Source organism: Grammomys surdaster, unplaced genomic scaffold, assembly GCF_004785775.1.
Source record: "Grammomys surdaster isolate TR1022 unplaced genomic scaffold, NIH_TR_1.0 125896, whole genome shotgun sequence".
In the NCBI taxonomy this organism is placed as follows: domain Eukaryota; kingdom Metazoa; phylum Chordata; class Mammalia; order Rodentia; family Muridae; genus Grammomys; species Grammomys surdaster.
Genome location: NW_021620720.1, coordinates 516,253 through 536,065, shown reverse-complemented (window position 1 = coordinate 536,065; position 19,813 = coordinate 516,253). Strand labels below are relative to the sequence as shown.

Here is a 19,813-nt window from a genome sequence, read left to right as displayed (position 1 = left end):
ACATTAATGTAAAAAAAAAAAGAAACAGTCTAATTGTATGGGAAAGGTTTACATAGAAATGCATATGAACATATAAAAGGCGTGCTATCTCAAGAGATAATGAGCTACGGGTGACAGCCTGAGAACCATGTTACCATCACCCAGTGCCAAGCAGCTAAGGATGCTACCAGAGAGTAATGGTGTGTTCCTTAGCACTCTGGAAACTGTCGTCATTCTAAGCGTACCATCCTTCCTTCTAGCACATGACTTTTGTGTCATACCTACCCAAATAGAGACCAAATTAACAGGAAAATGACTCCTCTCACCCACAGGTTTTTTGAAGGACACAAGAATGTGGATTTGGTGTTCACAAACACTGTAAGGAGTACGGGCTACATACGGCACCTGCTTTGGATTTGTTATGCCTTAGTGTGTTTTAGGTTCCATCTGTTTATCCATGAACAGTAATTTCTCCTCTTTGGTCATGAGTTTCCTAGTTACATAAAGCAGAAATGTAGCTGACGTTTGTTTCCTGCCAGCTCTAGAATTTCATGACTCTATGCTCCCATCATCAAAGTACCAGAAGGACAAAATCTTACATGCCAAAGAAAAAGGTGGTTTTTTTCTCTCCTAGCACTGTTCTTTCAATTATTAGGAACAATGGATAACCATATTTTGAGAGTATTTTTTTAATTGTATAGCTTCTTAATCTTTCTCATCTATTACCCAATGGGCTGTGATTATCAAATTTAACTATTTGTATTGGGTTTGGATACCTCATTTAAATGCACACATTTTTCTGATGGAAGTTTGAAAGTCAGTCTCTCTCTCTCTCTCTCTCTCTCTCTCTCTCTCTCTCTCTCTCTCTGTGTGTGTGTGTGTGTGTGTGTGTGTGTGTGTGTGTAAGCCAAAGGATAACATTAGGTATTGTTCCTTAGGTACACTCCCCATCTTTTTCTTGAGACAAGGTCTTTCAGTGGCCTGGAACTCATCACTGGTTAATCAGTTAGTCAGTGAGCCTAGGTACACTCCTGTCTCACCCCTCCAGTACTGGATAACAAGTATGCAACACCACCACCACCTCTTTATATTTTTTTAAACATGGGTTCTGGGAGCCAAGTTCAGGTCTCCAGAAACGCCTTTTTATCTATCAATGGAGCTATCTCCCCAACCATAGAAGGCATTCATTACACTGAAACAAAATACATCTTTCAATAATGACTCTATTTGGGTGTGGTTCAGTTTATAGACTGAACTTTTAGTTATTGTTAATCAACTAAAGTAATAGAAACATTTTATTTTTAAAGTAGTTTTGCCTGAACTGACATAAATGTATACTCTGCCAGAATACCTTGGTTTAGTCAGATGGACTACAAATTAGAATAAAAATAATTGCCTGGGAACTTTAGTCCTTGTACAAATCAGAGCATACTGTCCTTTTATATCTGGTTTTTAGGAACAGAATGAAGAGCTCAAATGTTAACACTGATCTTTTCTTTTTATTGTGTAGCTGTATTTAAAAAGAGATGATGTAATTGGTCAGATTCTACTTTGCTATGTAGATGAATTAGTCCCTAGTGACTATATCCACAAGATGTGTAATCTTGATGGTAAAACTAGTACTGGGTGGCACCTCTACTTCTATCTTCTAATAGCATCCTAACACGTCCCTGCGTGTCCTGGGCCACTACTATGTGCTCTGACATCCATGGACCAAAGCTTGAGAAATGACCTAGGGAAAAGACAACTCTCTATCAAACTGAGGAGAACAGTGATTGTCAGGACATACATTATGCCTAAAAGACTATATTTTTTTTTCAGATACTGTCTCAATATGTAGCCCTGACTGGCACAGAACTTGCTTTGCAGATCAGACTTGCTTTGAACCTACAGAGATATATTTGCCTCTGCCTCTGGAGTGCTGCTGGGATTAAAGACATGTACCACCATGGTTGGCTCTAAAACACATTTTGAACTTCTCTGCCAAGGCAAAAATCTCCCGTTGTAAATGTCTCATGATCAGTTCAGAGATTCTTGGCATTAAAACCAGGAAAACAAAAACAGAGATACTATCAGCTTTAAAATGTATTTAGGAATACTTTCCATAATATTACTTCACAGAGTTTTAAAATCTTTATAATTACAAAAGCTTGTGTATATTATTTTAAAAGAAAAAGAAAAAGCACAGAAGGTCACATAGCTTCTTCAAAAATAAAGAAACTAAAAAATAGAAAATCATGGAGAAGAAAAATTTAAATACCAATAGTTATTCACAGTTATAACTGCAGTCAAAATTCTAGAGTGTATCTATTCCCAGGACCTAAGGCCTCTGCATTGCAATCTATTGATTGACAGACTTCTTGGCAGCCAGTCACTTCCTTGTTGCATTCATATCTCCAACCAACTTTCACAGGACTGGTAGACTTCACTTAACCACCTCCCTAACGTAGTAGCAATATTACTCTGTTTCTTTACCATGCTTTATTCTTCTGTAGGTTACCTGATAATCACACGTCATATTATATACTACAAAATAGACTTGGTGTTTATTGTCTATCTCACCCAATTAATTGTAAGCTTAAAGACATGTGTGTGTGTTTGTGTGTGTGTATACATTACTTATAAATAGTAGGCTATTCAATTAATATCTATCACAGTTGTATTTTTATCAAACGTGTTGAATTTCTACATAAGTTTATCTTCATGTATAAAATGTTTTAAATAGACATACTATTTTTCAGACTTTTCCTTTAGGAATAACTTTTGAAGTCAGAGCTAAAGAGATAACTCAGAGGTTAAGATGCATACTATCCTTGCAGAGGACCTGAGTTCAGGTTCCAGCACCCACACTGGGTATCCTACAATGGCCTCTAGCTACAGCTGCAGGGGCTATAAAGTCTTCTTCTGGCTTCCTCAGGCACCTGGTCTCATGTGTGTACATATATATAGACACATAATTTTTAAAAAATTTAATCATGAAGTCACATCAGAAATTCTTATACAAAAATGTTTCAGTAACAGCATAAAGGGTGTTTTTAAGCTGTTGCTATTAAATGCCAGCACACAGGCATTTAATGCATCATGTAAATATTAACTAGCTAAAAAGGTTATAAATGATATGAGAAATCCCTGGTATTTATATGGTCTCAAAGTATTTTCACATTTTATTTGAGTCTTACAATAAATTCAAGGAAAGAAACCACAAATTTCTAACAAAGAGTTTAGAAATTTGTCTAAAAGAGTAAAACTAGAATTATGGCATCTAGATACAAGGCTAGGCCTATTTGTATCTGAAGCCTGGGCCCTTTGCTATACCTTCATTTTATGGATGAATGTTTCATTCTTAAACAGGGGAAATGACGGGCTCATCGCTTCCTTAAGAAAGGCTGTATGGCTGGGGTTAAACTTCAATGGTAGAGTCCTTGGCGAACAAGTATGAAGTCTTGGGTCCAACCACAGATCAGAGAAATAATAACAATATAGAGCTAGGAACACGAGACTCCTGAGCCCCTGCCCAGAGTTCTCTCAAGTACATGAGGCTCAGTAAATTAGAAGAAAAAAAATCCCTAAATGACCACAGTTAAAATGAGGACTGATACCCAATGCTACACTTTTCTGAAGATCCACGGTCTATGTGCCTGGTTCTGCATAGCACCAACTTGATGACACTTGCAGTCCTCAGTTTATTTGATGTGGTTGGGAGGCAAATGAGATCCCAGAACCCTGCTGTGCATAGGTGCTCAAGGAGCACTTCCTGCGTGGTGGGGGAGTGCCCTATATTTACACTATCTGATCCACTTTACCAGTGAGATTAAATGTTAAAAAATAGCCTTGTAAAAGTTTTCACCCTAGTTCACACAGAAACAAGAGACTGAGATTATGACTTACAATTTTTCATGAGTTGATTTATCTGAATAAACCTATAAGGTTTTGAACCATTAAGCATTCTATCTAGAAAAAATAAAGTAGTGTGCAGAAGAATAAACTGAAAAATAGAGCAGATTTGTTTCCTGTAATAACTATGAACAATATCTCAAACTCAGCATCCTTGGACCACTGAGCTGTGTAGGATGAATGTGCTAATTAATCAATTACTACCCAACAATGTACCCTGCTTATTTACTGAAATGCACTAGAAACATGTGCAGAACTAGTAATTATTAATCATCTTCAGTAACAAAGATGACTCAAGTTCACCTTCATATAATTAATAGAGCATGCAGTTAGCTTTAACATCTTGCTCTATTAAAAACAGCAATAAGGACTAAAAAAGAGGAGCTGAACCACGGGCTGCGGTTCACTGAGATCCTGGCTTGGACTAACGTGCACACTGTCCACAGCGGCATAGCACTCACACACATCTAAACCGTGTCCAGATGCTCTCTCTGTGAAAATGCCACTTGGACAAACTAAACTTTTATTATAAATGAAATTCCAAGTTTTCCAAACAGATGTAAAAAATAAAAATTAAAAAAAAAAACAGTAGAAGCTCCAGAGTCTCAAATAAAAGTCATACTTAGGATTTGACAGTGGGCTTGCTTAGTGATCCTAGTTCATGGTGTCCAAACTCCTTAACTCATGACGCTCATTAAAAGAGTTTAATACGTACTTTTTAAAAAATATGCCTATAAGAGAAATCCTGTCTCAAAAAAACCAAAATAAATAAATAAATAAATAAAATAAAAATATGCTTGGCCCAAGGAGTGGCACTGTTAAGAGGTGTGGCCTTGTTGGAGTAGGTGTGGCCTTGTTGGAGGAAGTGTGTCACTGTACAGGTGGGCTTTGCCAGTCTTCTGTTTACCTTCAGAACAAGATGTAGAACTCTCCACTCGTCCTGTACCATTCTTGTCTGTATACTGTCATGTTCCTGCTATGATAATAATGGACTGAACATCAGAACCTGTAAGCCAGCCCCCAACTAAATGTTGTCTTTACAAGAGTTGCCTTGGTCATGGTGTCTGTTCACAGCAGTAAACCCCTAACTAAGACACTGTTTCATCTGGAAATGCCAGTGAAATTTTACTTTAAAAACCTCTACTGACAGATCATAAGTCAGCGAGTACTCTGCTATGTTTCCGTTACAAATTCAGCCGGGGCCCCTTTAAATGGAGAGCTCCCTTGGGGCAGTATTTGTCTATAGATCATTGACTACTTGACAGTGACTCTGGGAAGGGAGCACAGGCAGAGCTAAGGGGTTAAAAGCTACTCTCAGTTGAAGATCAACAATGGAGCCAAAACATCTTCAGGATTTGATCTGAAAATGACTCATGTTGCAAAAATGTTATAGACGTTTTATAAATATTTCTGTTAATAAAAGTAAGGCTCCTTGCAAAAGCCAGGGCATTAACTATGACCCATACAGAATATGAATCTGGCTTCATTTGGCCACCTTTTCAGAGCAACCCCAAACATTGACTATAGAGTATGAACACTTGCAATCCCGGGAACATGCCCATATAATGGACTCCGTTATCTATCAGCATATATTGTTACCTGGTTTACAAAGTTATAAACATATCTTGACACCAGATTTCAGAACACCAACACCTATATCAAGCAATGTAGTGGGAATAGAACTACTTTGATGGAAAGCTCACTGGTAGCCAGAGGCCAGGGTTTTTAAACTTGGTTTTGATAGATGATCTTGGATATATTTTGTACCTGTTTTGTAGTTTAATTTCTTCAACAGCCCCAACTAACACTTTAACATTAGATTGAAGCCTATATAGTATACATTCCTTTCTCCAACATCCCTTCAGTACACTAATTATATTCACGTTTATCCATCCTCATGTATTCAAGAATAGTGTCTAAAATATGCCAAGTGCTTCCCTAGGTACTGGGGGGTCACAATGCTTTAGAAATCACACATATATCTTCAGACTGGAAAGGTTATATCACATTGAAGGGAGACAACAAGAGTATAAACAAATACTGCCCTAAGGAAGCTCTTTATTTATTTAAAGGAACCCCAACTCAATTTATAATGGAAATATAGCAGAATACTCACTGACATGATTTGTCAGTAAAAGTTTTGAAGTGAAATTCCACTGGCATTTCCAGATGAAACGGTGTCTTACTTTGCCAGAGTAATTCTTAGTGTAACTCTTTACGGCAGCAGTCCTAGCAACCATATCTATCCTTGGAGCCTTCAGATAGTGATCTAAATTAGTGGACAGTATCCCCTTCCTTTCTGAGCAACCTTTTCCATGACGATAACCTTGTATAAATCTCACATGTTGTCCTTGACGACATGACATAAGAGTAGAGGATGGAGCAGCGATGAGTGTTTGCCACCGTTGAGAGTGCGGAGAATTGATGGACATTCATTTGGCTGTACACGTACCTAAGTCCACTGATTTTAGTGCTGAGCTTGGCTTAGAGGGCCTCGAGCCACTTAGCAGAGATGGGTGTTGAGGAAGCCTGGGTCTGAATCTACTTTGGCTACCTAGGATCACATTCTTAACTATCCTGAAAAAAGAATTGGACAAAATCATCTCCATACTCCTCCTTCCTTGAACAAAATGTCATTAAGATCCAAACTGAAAATTTTAAATTAATTCTTAAATATAAGCATCTTAATCTCATATTTGTAAGTCTTCCATCTTTTACTAATATGTTGATATACGCACGTAGCATGATTTCCCTCACTTTTCCTCTGGGAATGTAAGTGAATTAAAATCTACACCCTAATCTTGCTCTGTGCTAAATCAAATTATTACAATACAGTGGTGTTTGCTTATATACAGAGGATCCTTCCCAAGATACCAGAAAATATCTGAAACCTTAGATACACTGCACCCTATATGTCCTGCTTTTTCTTATACATATACATTCACCAAAAATATTAATTTATAGATAAATTGATAATTTATTAAAAATAAATATAACAAGTCTAATAATAGACTTTAATAAGTTATGTAAATACCATCTTGCTTTCTCTAAATAGCTTATACCACACTCTCTCTAACAACTAAGTTCCGGTAATGGAGGACAACTTCACACGAGTAAATCAGGACCTCACCTCACTGTAAGGTTGTAAGCACAGCATGAGAACTGGATGTAGTGATGCACACCTATAGTTCCAGCTACCTGAAAGGCTGAGGTGGAAGGGCTGCTTCAGCTCGAAAGTCTGAGGTCAGCCTGGGTAATACATTGAGACCTTGTCTCAAAGCACAAATGAAAAAGCAAACATCAAAAAGACCCAAAACAACATGAAAATAAATAGTATGGATGGATGGATGGACACACACACACAAGATTAGCTCTAAAGAGATTTTTTTTTCTAATAAAATTTTCCCTGACAAATGCTAACAATAATGGTTGGGGATGTAGCGTAATAGTAAAACAGTTGCTTAGGATGTGTGAATATACCCCAAACAACTAAAAATACTAATAATATATAAAAACATGGACACATAATTGATACCTGTAATTCACAGATCAAATATCACTACTATGAATAGTATGCTATGAGTACTCTAGTACATGTGTTTTGGAGAACATACATGCACAATTTATGTTAGATACTGCTACAGACTGAATGTGTTTCCCTCCTCAGACACCCAAGCTCATATGTTGAAGACCCAATCCTAGCATGACTACATTTGGAAATAGGGCCTGAGAAGAGGTGCTATAGGTTAAAAAAAAAAAAAAACTCACCAAAGTGGAGCTGAAATCTGACAGGAATTATAAACAGTAGGTCCATATGAGGATACCAAGATAAGGCCATCTGTAAGCCAGGAAGAAAACCCTCAGAGGAGCCAAAATGATCAATACCTTACAGCCCTTATTAGAAATAAATTTCTATGGTTTAAAACCAGTCACTGAATGACACCTTGTTATGGTAGTTCAGATAAAACAATATAGACCTAGCAGTAGTACAAGTTCTGTGTCATAAGGCATGTTGGAAGGCATATATTCACCTATAAGTATCTGTCAAAGCCACATATGTGAGACTGAGGTGAAAGCATAGCAATTTCAGAGTCAGCCTGAGAAATGTAACAAGACTATCACACACAGAGAGACACGCACATGCACTCACGGGCACACACACACACATATACACACAGGGCAGGGTAGAGAACGAAACATTGCCACAGTGATTGCCAGCAGTGTAATAAGAATTCCAATTAAGGGCTGGAGAGATGGCTCAGGGTTAGAAGCACTGGCTGCTCTTTCAGAGGATCAGAGTTCAGTTCCCAACAAAGAGATTCCCAATCAGCAGTAATTTCACTCCCAGTTGATCTGATGCCCTCTTCTGACTGCTACCAGCAAAAGACATGTTCATAGCGCACAGACATACTGGCGGTCAAAAAACACAAACATCGACAATATAAAGAAATGCCGTAAAAATGAAGAATTCCAATGTCCCACTTTGGAAAAACTTGCTCGACATTCTTTAAACCCTTAGAATTTTCTGTCTTTTCAAATTTGGCCATTTCCAAGGGTGTGTGATGTACTATACTGTGACTTTATTTTCTACTTCTCAAATGATGGTTGAAATTATGCACCTTTTATACATTTATTGCATACGAGGATGTCTTCACTTCTGATATGTCCGTTTCTCTCTCTTTCTATTGGACTGCCTTTTCCTTAATGACTTTTAGAAGAGCATTCTAGCTACATATATACAACAAACTGTTTGCATGGCTACAAGGCTCCCATATTTTGGCATATTAGTGGGATAAACATGATGTTTGTTGACATATTTCTTCTGGTCTGTAGAACATTCTAAAAGGAAGAATGGCCCATCATCTATCTGCTTCTATCGGGAGAACTTCTTACATTGGAAAAGAGAGGGAGAGTCAAATGGCCTTGCGTTAGGGAAAATCTCTACCTGTGATGAGGTTTACCCAACATCGAAGTGTCCTGTCCCTCTTGTTCACTAGCCCTTTCTAAAGTCTTCATAATGAGAAAAAAATCGGTAACTTATGTAACACCTGGTTATGTGTATCAGTAGTTTTTTTTTCTAATTTCATATGCTACAGAACCTAGAGTTTCTCAGACACACTGTATCCCAGAGTCTCAATGCATGATTAATTCAACTTCATTTTTAAATGAATTTTTATAGCATAAAAAAATCTATAATGCCCACAACTAACATAATGCAAACTGACCAATCGTTAACTTGATGTTAGGTTAACTTAGTGTAGTTCTCATAATTAATCTCCTGCCACCATTTAAAAATATATGTAACAGAAGCATGTGCTCACTTTTAAGGTAAATCATTTTTTTAAAACCTACGTTTATTTTAAGAAGTCAGTTTTTCTGGAAAGATCAGGACTTTTCTGAATAAGATACAGAGAAAGCAGAAGATTAAGGGGAGAAAATGGCAGCTGTAATTGTCACTGTCTTGCAATACAAAACAACAACAAACCAGAGTTGAAGGCCCAGTGCCAGCGGGGCTGGCTGGGCATCCTCACTATGCTAGTTCCTGGTCTAGCCTCACCTCTATGTCTTCACTGTCCAGGATCCCTCCATTCTTTTCCACCTTCTGAGTCTGGTTCTGCAAATTTCACATGTACTACCTTATCTACCTGACTTTCTTCTAATAAATCCTCGCCCTACACAAAAACAACAAAACCAAGGCAACAAACTAGCTGTGATCCTGCTGTGGTGTTGGTTTACCTATGAAACTACTATTTAAAAGATTAACTTATAAATGTTTAGAAACAAACACATTGTGTTTATAATTTTCTTTACATGCTAGAAAAAGGAGACTCTATTGCTTTTAAAACTTTACTTTGAAAATGACAGTTCTGTAGCAGTTCCCTGCCTCCCTTCAATAATCCTCCTAGCTATTCTGCATAGCTAAATACATCATGACTCCACCTAATTTTTCTTTAAAAATCGCTAATAGGAAATCTTATAATGTTCAACCTATTTTCATGACTACAAGACCTCCCCTAAATATTTGACATATTTGTGGAATGAACTCAATGTCGACTAACTCAAAACTGGTGGCTATAAAAAAAAATGTTACTGGAGAGATGGCTCAGTAGTTAAGAGCATTGGCTGCCCTCCCAGAGGTCCTGAGTTCAATTCCCAACACCTACATAGTGACTCACAACCATCCATAATAGAATCTGATTGCCTCTTCTAGTATGCATGAAAATGGAACACTTGTATACATTAAATAAGTCTTCTTTAAATATCACACTATTTTGTGTCCTTCTTGAATTTTCAGCAAATAATTGTTATATAGTTCCCCCACACACAATTACTTCATTTGCATAAGATACTTTCCAGAAACTTCATCCTATTTATGCATCCTCTCCACATAAGTTGAGGACATATAAGAGTAATGATACTGACTTGAAATTGATAATGGACCCCCAGACAGAGTTATTAATATAACAGGTTGGCAAGCCAAGGATGGGTAAGATTCTGCACAAAGCCTTACGAACCTAAGACATAAATGCATTGCTTTTGATAATGCATATTCCATGACAGGTAAGGAAGGCATTCTTGTCAGAACGACCTAAGACAGGCTTAGTCTTGTTAATGAAATAAAAAAGGGGGGAGAGGTGGAGAGCCTTTGGGGCTGTTTGGCAAGAAGCTGACATGGGACAAGGACAAGGAAATGGGTTGCGGCAGGAATATGACATTGGCCAAAGACAAGGAAGTGGGCTTCAATCAGGAATCTGACATTAGGCTAGAACAAAGAAGTAATTTCAGGTAGGAATCTAAATCTTAGGCTACAACAAAGAAGTAATTTCAGGCAGGAATCTAAATTTTAGGCTAGAACAAGTAAGTAGGCTTCAGACAAAAAATGACCTTGGACTAGGACAGGGAAGTAAGCTCAGATACCTTGGTCATCCTGATAAGCCTTTAGAAACAGTGATCACGAGAGTGTTCACGTAACTGGCTTTAATGCCTTGCTTTTTCTTTGACTATTTGTGTTTATTGTATTGCTTGTTGCTTGGCTATTTGCATCTATTGTATTGCTAGTTCCTCAACCTAGAACTGACCTTAATACATGCATGTAATCAAAATGGTATAAAAGCATAAAGGAGGAGGGGGATGGGATGGGGGTTCTAGGGAGGGTAAATGGGGAAAGAGGATGACATCTGTATTATAAATAAAATATCCAATAAAAATAAACAAAAAAAGAGTAATAATACTTTAGAAAAGAGGTGGTATGCTACCACGAAGCTTGAGAGATGCTTTCCTTACAATAATAAAATAAAAGTGGGTAGGTATCTGAGGATTGTTAAAGGTTGTTGACTGCCATATCCTGTCCTAGTATTTACTGCGTTCTCAGAAGAAAGGTTTCTCTGAGCTTTAGGGCCCTAAACAGAAAACATAAGACTCTTTTTCTTTTCAGTTTTTTTTTTTTTTGGGGGGGGGGGGTTCGGGAGGCAGTTGAGAGACAGATGCTCTTCTATACAGCCCAGGCTGGCCTCCTCACCCCATCCTCACACCTCAGCCTTTTCAGTGCCGTGATGACAGGCAAGAGCCACATCTGGCTTGGGACCCTTTTTATCTTGCACTATCTAGGATTCAGTCTGGGCAGTGAACGCGACTGTGAGGACATCAGCACAAAAGTGCAGTCTGAGGTCAGCAGGTGTGCAGCCCGGGCAAAGGCCAGGCCTTGACGTCAGCTCACTTTCCTGAGCACACCTCCAGCTACTCGGGCATCCCTGAGGATTTCCCTCGGTGCCCAGGCTGGGGTTTGTCACTGTGGAGGATTGTTTTAACATTCTCTCCCTGCTCCAGGGTTACCTGAGGCCAGAGGTGACAATTTTCCCCGACTCGCGCAGTCGCTTGGCCCTCCGGGGCCTGCATCGAGGCCCCGGCGGGCCGCTGTGCGCACGCGCTGCACCTCAAGGCGCTCTCACCCGCGCGCCGGCCGCCCGCCGGGTGTTCCCCGCCCTGGCCTAGGGTGATGAGGGGAGCGCGCATGCGCACCCAACCTGACCCCGCCCCCAAAGGCGCGGCCCCAGGGGCACGCCGGGGAGCCGGCCCGGGCCATGGAGGCCGTGCGCAGGGCCCACGAGGCCGTGCTGCGGCTGCTGCTGTGCCGGCCCTGGGCCTCGGGCACCGCCGCCCGCCCGAAGCCCCGCGCCTCGGAGGTGCTGACGCTGCACCTGCTGCAGCGGCGCTTGCCGCACTGGACTTCCTTCTGCGTGCCCTACAGCGCGGTCCACAACGACCAGTTCGGCCTGTCGCACTTCAATTGGCCAGTGCCGGGCGCCAACTACCACGTCCTGCGCACTGGCTGCTTCCCCTTCATCAAGTACCACTGCTCCAAGGCGCCCTGGCAGGACCTGGCCCCGCAGAACCGCTTCTTTACCGCGCTCAAGGTCATCAACCTGGGTGAGTGGCCGCGCCCTCGCCTGACCTGGGCACTCCTCCGGCCCAGAGCGGCCGCTGCTGGCCCACAAGCTCGCCGCTCGGCCTCCAGGGCCAGCCCTTAGCATCCCCAGTGGGCTGAGGTCGTGAACCTGCCACTGTCCACCCGGGAGGACCCTGCCTCGGGCAGCGAGGAGCGAGTCCGGACAGTGGCTCTGAAGTTGGCTCAGCAGGAGTCATTCCCGCGCTCATCACTTTTGGAGGACAAAACCTGGACGGACTTTTAAAGTTTCTTTGTCTCTATGTGAAATCTCAGCAATTGTGTTTTGCTAAAAAGCAGTAGGTTCTCTGCAGACATCATATTTTTCTCAGGTGCTAGACTTAAAAGATGCTGTCTTCCTTAGTATCTATATTCCTGAAGATAGTCTAATTCTGACGGTCCTCCCGGTAGATGTTTATGTACTGTTGGTTTACTGGCAGAAAGATCAATATCATAGATCGTAGATGTGACAGCATTTTATAGATTAGGGAAAAATTCAAGTCCTCAAGATGTTTCGGACCTATTAATAGCTGCTAAAAATTATTAACTTAGATTTCAGTCACTCAAACTCACAAGGAAGCAGAACTAGTGTAATCCACATAGTTTTTTTTAATCCAAAATTAAAACTAAGCTCTCTGCAGCCGTACTAGTATTACGTATAATCCAGTAGTTCATTAAATTTAGCAAAGCATGGGCATTTTCTGCTAATAACTCAAATAGCACTTATGGAATTTTTGAGCCATTGTCCCACTGGACAGTCCAGGAAGGAGATTATACACCAATGGATCTCATAACTTGTTTGATCGACTATATTCAGAGTATGTCAACTAATCCTGGGGTTGGTATGAAACTATGGGAAAAGCCAAAATGCTAACAAACTAGACTTGTGAAAATGAGTTTATTATTTATTAGAATTGGCAGGAATCATTCTTTTCCAAATATTGAGATATAGGTTAGGAAAACTAGTAGGCCAGGAGGAGGAATAGGATGAGGAACTGTGTGGGAGGGTGGGCTGGGAGGAGGGCAACAAGTAGACTGTAAAAAAAATAAAATTAATAATAATAAAAAAAAACCTTAGTAAGCCAAGCTGTAGGTGAACTATATAGGCTGAATCCCTTATATAAAATGTCACAGTTTAAAATAAACATTTTCTTAAAGGTACCTGTTGTGATTAAGGGCTTGTCTTTTAGCTGTTGGTCATTAAGACATCAAAAGAATAAAAAAAAAATCTTCCCACTTCCCACACAGAAAAGTAAAACCTTTTCAGAAAAACAACAGATGTAGGGTTTTTGTTGTTGGTTCTTTTGTTTTTTGTTTTTGTTTTAATATAAAATAGTGATTTAATAGTGTGTGTGGGCTTTCAGAAATTCTCTTAAGTGCAGCAGAGAAGGTGTGCCTGCATGCTGGAATATAAATCGGCTTACTCTGAAATCCTTTTCTGGACTTTACTGAAAACCCATTTAGTAATTTTGGTTTTTATTTTTTGTCTGAACTAAGAGGAAATATGAGTTGGGATCCCAGTTGGCGACTGTACAGTTTGCCCGTGTGGATCAGGTCCCTAGATGGGAATAAGAATACAAAAGATTTTATTCCTTGTCCTCCCTTCTAAGTAAGTAGTAATCAGAATAATTAATTTTCCATTTTGTGAATAATAAGGACTAGTGTTGACTCGTTTGTTCCCTTTCTCTTCCATCTTCCCTTCAGTGGAGCTGACATTTTACTGATGGCTTATCAGTCCGAGTACCCTACTGGGAAATAGATTAAGATTTGAGGAAAGCAACTTAGCGCTGGAATGAGTGGGTTATCGGAGCCTGACTATAGAGTTCCAATTGTTTTAAGTACTTAATTCAACGGTAGTTTACCTACTGTTCAGTTAACTTAAAATGAATGATTGTGCAAAGAACTGTTTCTCAAGTTCGTTTTGATGTTCTCTGTCTCCAGTAATCTGAATTTTATTATTTCATGGAATCTTCAAGATTTTGATTTTGAAACATACTGACTAAAATTTTTTAATCTGTGAAACACAGAGGCACCAAATCTTCCTCATGTGTGCATTATTCTCTTCTTTTTAGAGTGAAAAAAAAAAACCTCTAAAAACTTCATTCATTCCAGGAGAGAAACCACAGAATTTCTGTCTCCTTTATCAACTCTGACCTCCATCAATAAGCAAGACTGATAATGGCCCCTGCAGTCGGTTGTTATCAAACCAATAATCATTAATCAGTTTTTAAATTTTATCTGGGGGGATTTATTTGTATGATTTGTTTTTAAAAGAATATTTAACTGGAAGCCATGATAAATACCATACAATGTAATTCTCAGGGTCCCTACCGTTCCTTACACTCAACCTTTAGTGTTGGTTTAAAAGGCATATTATGTATATCTTTCTCTCAGTATGGATAGAAAACTAATTATTGCTTCAAGGACCTTTTTAAATTCCTTACCCCCATTGATTTTCAGATTTTGTAGTGGTAGTGTCATATTGGAATCCATTTCTTATTTGAGCCTGTAGCCTCACTCCTCTCTTACTTATGCCTACCTTGTCACTGTGTTCTGTTGACCGTCTGCCTTCTCATCACATACCACTGGGGTTCCACCCCCTTTTTGGATGAATAATTTGCAAATAGCTATGTTATTATTATACTTTTTTGAGGATTTATTTTTTATGACAGTCCCTTGAGACATTTGAGATTCTTTGGGGTCATGACAAGGGCAGAGATCACAGTATACTGTAGAAAATTCCATAGGAGTTCTAGGGGATTCTGTGGTAATAAAATCCAAACTGAAACTTGGTATGTTCCTAAAGGTAGAGAAATGCCTGAACGGGAGGCATCAGGCTCCCCCACCCACCATCTCATTGGCAGCTGTTACCTCTGGCATCCCAGAGTATTCCAACACATGTCCTCAAAGGGAGCATAACATAGTGAAGATATTCCTGCAGGAAAAGAAGAAAAAAATAGCAGTATGATCAGTCTTGAGTGTGTGTTGGTTTCTCTATTAACTAGAAAGAAAGATTTTCCAAATGAGCAGTTATCTTTTTGAATTGTCTCTTTCTGTTCATTTCCCACATGGAAGCAATAAAATTAATACTTGCATAGGGCCTACAATATTTGTTTTTGATATGTGTGCCTGTAGTTTTATACACACACATACACACAGTATATATGTGTATTTAATATGTTAATAGGCATTGATTTTAAACAAGTGCCTTAAAAGATAAAAATTATGGAAGTCTGTTTTGCATCCAGCATGCAGTCATATACACATGAATCCATATTTATGGATAGTATGTGTTTAGTTTGATATATAACAAGCAGCAGTTAATCTAAAATAAAATGGAAACCTTATTAGTGGCAATGTTCAGAAAAGGAGAGAAACAGATCTGTTTGAGTCCAGGCAGATAAGATAAAATGAGATTATTTTCAAATCAACTACAAAATTGCTAGTGAGCGTTTTCTTTGTCATGCTGATAACAACACTAAAATCTAAAAGTTAGATTGTGCCTTAGGTTTTGAAGACAGTTGTTTGACCCAGTTTCTCAAATATTTTTTTAGCCATCAGTGTTCCTATATAACTTAAAGAATAACCTAGTAATTACTAGTGGACCTAGTCATTATAGCTTAAGGCCAATAATCAGGGACATTTACAACCAAATTAATGCATATTCTTCTCTGTTTGCTTATTTGTGAGGAGAATATAAAATCACTTTATAATTAATTGATGATAATGAATTAAGCAAATGCTTTACATTAAAATTTATATCAGTCTTATCTAATGGTTTTAGAAATCTAGGCTCATGTAATCTCCACCACGTTTCACAAAGAGATAAAGTCCAGCTCTTTAGTGATCACAGTGAGTGTCGGGTCTTCTGTTTCTGTCTCTAAAGCTTTATGTTAACATTGCTGAAGACTGTTCCATGACATATGTTAGTACATGATTATAAGTACTGATCTTCTTGAGTAACATATTCATTTGTTTTCTAGGTATTCCAACTTTATTATATGGACTTGGCTCCTGGTTATTTACCAGGGTCACAGAGACTGTTCATACCAGTTACGGACCAATAACAATCTATTTTCTAAATAAAGAAGATGAAGGTGCCATGTATTGAAATTGTGCATTGGAAAACACAAATGTCAATGAATTTGTTCCCCTGTGTGTGTGTGTGTGTGTGTGTGTATGTGGTATTTATTTTTGATCCTTTAAAATAAAATGATGGTAAAACCTTTGTGTTTCTAGGGTGTGTGGTTTGTTTTTTAAGATGAATCACTACCCTACAAAAAGAATATGTGTGTGTGTGTGAGTGTGTGTGTGCGCGTGTGTGTGTATATGGTTAATATATATGTGTGTGTGTATGATATATATATATATATATATATATATATATATATATATATATATCTCAATGCCATATATATAGTAACGTGTGTGTGTGTTTAGCTAGTAGGAATTCCAAACATGTGGCTTCACTCCTGTTTTCTTAGAACTAGGTTAAGTTACAAATAAAAAATGAGTACATAAACACAGATTCTATGGCTGGATATTAACAATATAAACTAACTGAAAAAAAGCATAAGTATTGTCACAAAAAAAGGGGAAATCATGGTAGAAAAGGGGGAAATATAATGTAGAAAAAGGGAAATGATATTAGATACTTAGTGGAGATGATGCTGTATCATTGACGAGTTCAAAATATATGAGAATCTGATTGCAACTGAAAAGCATTCAGCATTTAAGACTGCCTGGAAGTGGTTTTGGGTGTTTTTGTTTGCTTGTTTGCTTGCTTTTGTCTTTGTTTGTTTGGTTTTTTGGCTAAGCTCTTGTACTATTTATCTGGTCTTCGTGGTAGGGTGCACACCTGTAATCCCAGCACTTGGGAAATAGAGGCAGGAGGATCAAGAGTTCAATTTCACTTATAGCTGTAGGGAGTCTCCAACATCACCCTAGGCATGAGACCATGACAGGAAGAACTCAGTGCCACAGTCCTTTGAAATGTAGCTATAGCTCTTGATGTAAATGCAGCAAGGTGAGTGACATGAATACTTATTATTTGTAAGTTAAAAAATAACATCACATATGAAAGTTAAGGTCTAGAAAGACCCAGAATGCGTTTGACAACTGTTTATAAAAGCAGTGAACTGGCTCCTCTCCATAGATTTACTGACCATGGAGAGCGAGCTGAGATTTCAAAAACCTGATACCACTTTTACATTAGAACTTTATTAAGCTAATTGCATTTTTGAAAGCAAAGTCATTAAAAAAATTTATCCTTGGAGATAGTCACAAAATACCCCGATGAATGGTAAATTTCTGAAATTTGGAGTAATTTAGGGAGAAGTAAGTAGGACCATTTAATTTCTAAACCAATGGGTGTTTAAGATTTATGATCACCCTCATAATTACAAGCATACATTATATAGCATTTTATGTTAATGTGTTGCTGGTACTGCAGTGTTTATACATTTTTGTGGGAAACCATTTTACACAGTTTCATCTAACCAACATTTGGATGTTATTTGTGGCAAGTTAATAGAGAAAGTGAACTTCCAGAAATGACTGAGTGAAACCATCAGAATAATGAAGTCATACAAACAGGCCCCTCAAATGTATTTATTTTAAATGTGCTACAGATAGGGAATTGTACTGATGTATGTATTGTTCACTTGTCTATACACAATTCTAAGTAACACTTTAATCAAAGAAGTACTTAGGCCAATATATTTAGTCCAGAAAAATATACTTGACACTAGTTAAATGAATGGTTTGCCCAAAGAAGATGGTGTTACATGAAGCGTCATTAATAATAAAACCAACTATTCCAAGCATTTTGCAAGGAAGGCTAGAACTGATTTTCTCTGTTAAGGACAAAGTTAAATAACTATAGCTCATAAGTTTTAAGTCAAATACTGCTCATTCTCTGCTGCTGATCGTGTCAATACATGCTGTAAAGGTTTGGCCTCAACACAAGGCTGATAAAATGGTTTTTAATTACCAGACCATAAATACAGCTTTTCAGTCCAGTTGTACCACTTTCTGCGCCGGCCTGTTTGATTTCTGATAATGTATACTGCTGACTCTGCTCACCTACTTTTCGATAGCTGTAGTCAGTATGACTTCCTGTCTGTGTGCTGATAGGTAAGTCTCCTAGGAGGACATCTTTGACAAACTACCCTATTGATCTCTGTAATTCTCTGCAGCTGCTGCATTAAATAGAGCCTTGATTTCTTGTCTTGTGTGTTTGCAGTGTAACAATTAAGCAAATGTAATATTTTCTTGTATTACATGAAAATCAATAGACCTCTTGTTCACATGGAGTTGATCATGATGAAGGAAAAACCAGCGATGGCTAAGAGAAGAGCTCAAAAATTAAAATATGATTCATTGGACTTATTAAACCTTGTAATGAATCTTTTGTTATGAAACTTGCTTTCCAAGAAATAGCAAAGATTTTAAGTTTCCTTCCCCCTCCGCCTTGAATGTTGCCTGTTGCAGAAAAACGCTGTGGCCTAGAAGGGGCAGAGTGCTAAGACGCCAGGAGATTGAGTCTTATTTCTGGCTTCAGGGTTGTCTTTTTACCTTAAGGCTAATGTCTGCTACTTTGTGTCTCATTTCTTTTTCCACCCGCAAGCTGAGAATAAAACATAGAACCTTTCTACCTTAAGACTTATCATGAATATGGCCAGATGTCTCATCAGGCAAAGGGGTTTGCCATGCATGCCTGGCAGCTGGAGTTTAATCCCTGAAAATCACATAAGGATGGAACCAGCAACCATGACATTCACACAAATGTGGGCATGTGCACAACACAAGAATCCTTCCCCCCAAGCCCCACCACCACCACAATTTTTAAAAAGGCTTTTTAAAGATTTATCATGATCATGCTTTTGACTTTTGTCTCAGCTAAAAGCTATTTTTCTATCACACATTTTTCCTTTTACTTATAAAGGGTTTCATTAACAGAAGGATTTCAAAAGTAAGGTGAGGAGGAAAGGGAGAGGTGCCGAAGGCAGTGAGTGTTTATCTGCCCACACTCGCTAACCTAAGACCGCAAGGAGAAGTCCAAGTGGGCCCTGCCTGCCCTTCTTGGTTAGTGGAACCGTTGACCAGATTTCCTACCTATAGCTCCTTGGTGCGGTTTGTATTCAACAGCATCCAGGCTCGTGATGACGAATGTCAGTTTCAGGAACATGGGATGCAACTGGATAACCAATAACTGAAGCCATTCTCAGACAAAAACATTCTCTCAGTTATGGTTTCTAGACTTTAGATAGTAACATAGATTATGTACATAAAAATGAGGTGAAATTGTCCAGGGTATTAAAAGGGATTAATGGGAGGAGAAGGGGAAGGATTTGGGGGTGAATGGGGGTGAATATGCTAACGTTCTCTGTGCTCCCTCTTTCCTTCTCTCTCATATATATGGTGTGTGTGTGTGTATTGGAGTTTTGTTTCTCTCTCTCTCTCTCTCTCTCTCTCTCTCTCTCTCTCTCTCTCTCT

At 38.7% G+C, this 19,813-nt stretch overlaps 1 protein-coding gene across 1 annotated transcript; it reads left to right on the top strand.

The window, feature by feature from the left end:
• Positions 1-11,928: 11,928 nt before the first annotated feature.
• Positions 11,929-16,542, top strand: CUNH15orf61 (chromosome unknown C15orf61 homolog). The gene is made up of 2 exons (XM_028752370.1): positions 11,929-12,300; positions 16,300-16,542. The coding sequence occupies exons 1-2, from the start codon at positions 11,955-11,957 to the stop codon at positions 16,425-16,427; spliced, it is 474 nt and encodes a 157-aa protein (XP_028608203.1). The 5' UTR covers positions 11,929-11,954; the 3' UTR covers positions 16,428-16,542.
• Positions 16,543-19,813: the final 3,271 nt, after the last annotated feature.

Bases quoted from the DNA above. Each gene is read 5' to 3' on its own strand.
- CUNH15orf61 (XM_028752370.1), top strand. From the start codon at position 11,955: ATGGAGGCCGTGCGCAGGGCCCACGAGGCCGTGCTGCGGCTGCTGCTG. The intron at 12,301-16,299 runs GTGAGTGGCCGC...TTTGTTTTCTAG, and splicing joins GCTCAAGGTCATCAACCTGG to GTATTCCAACTTTATTATAT.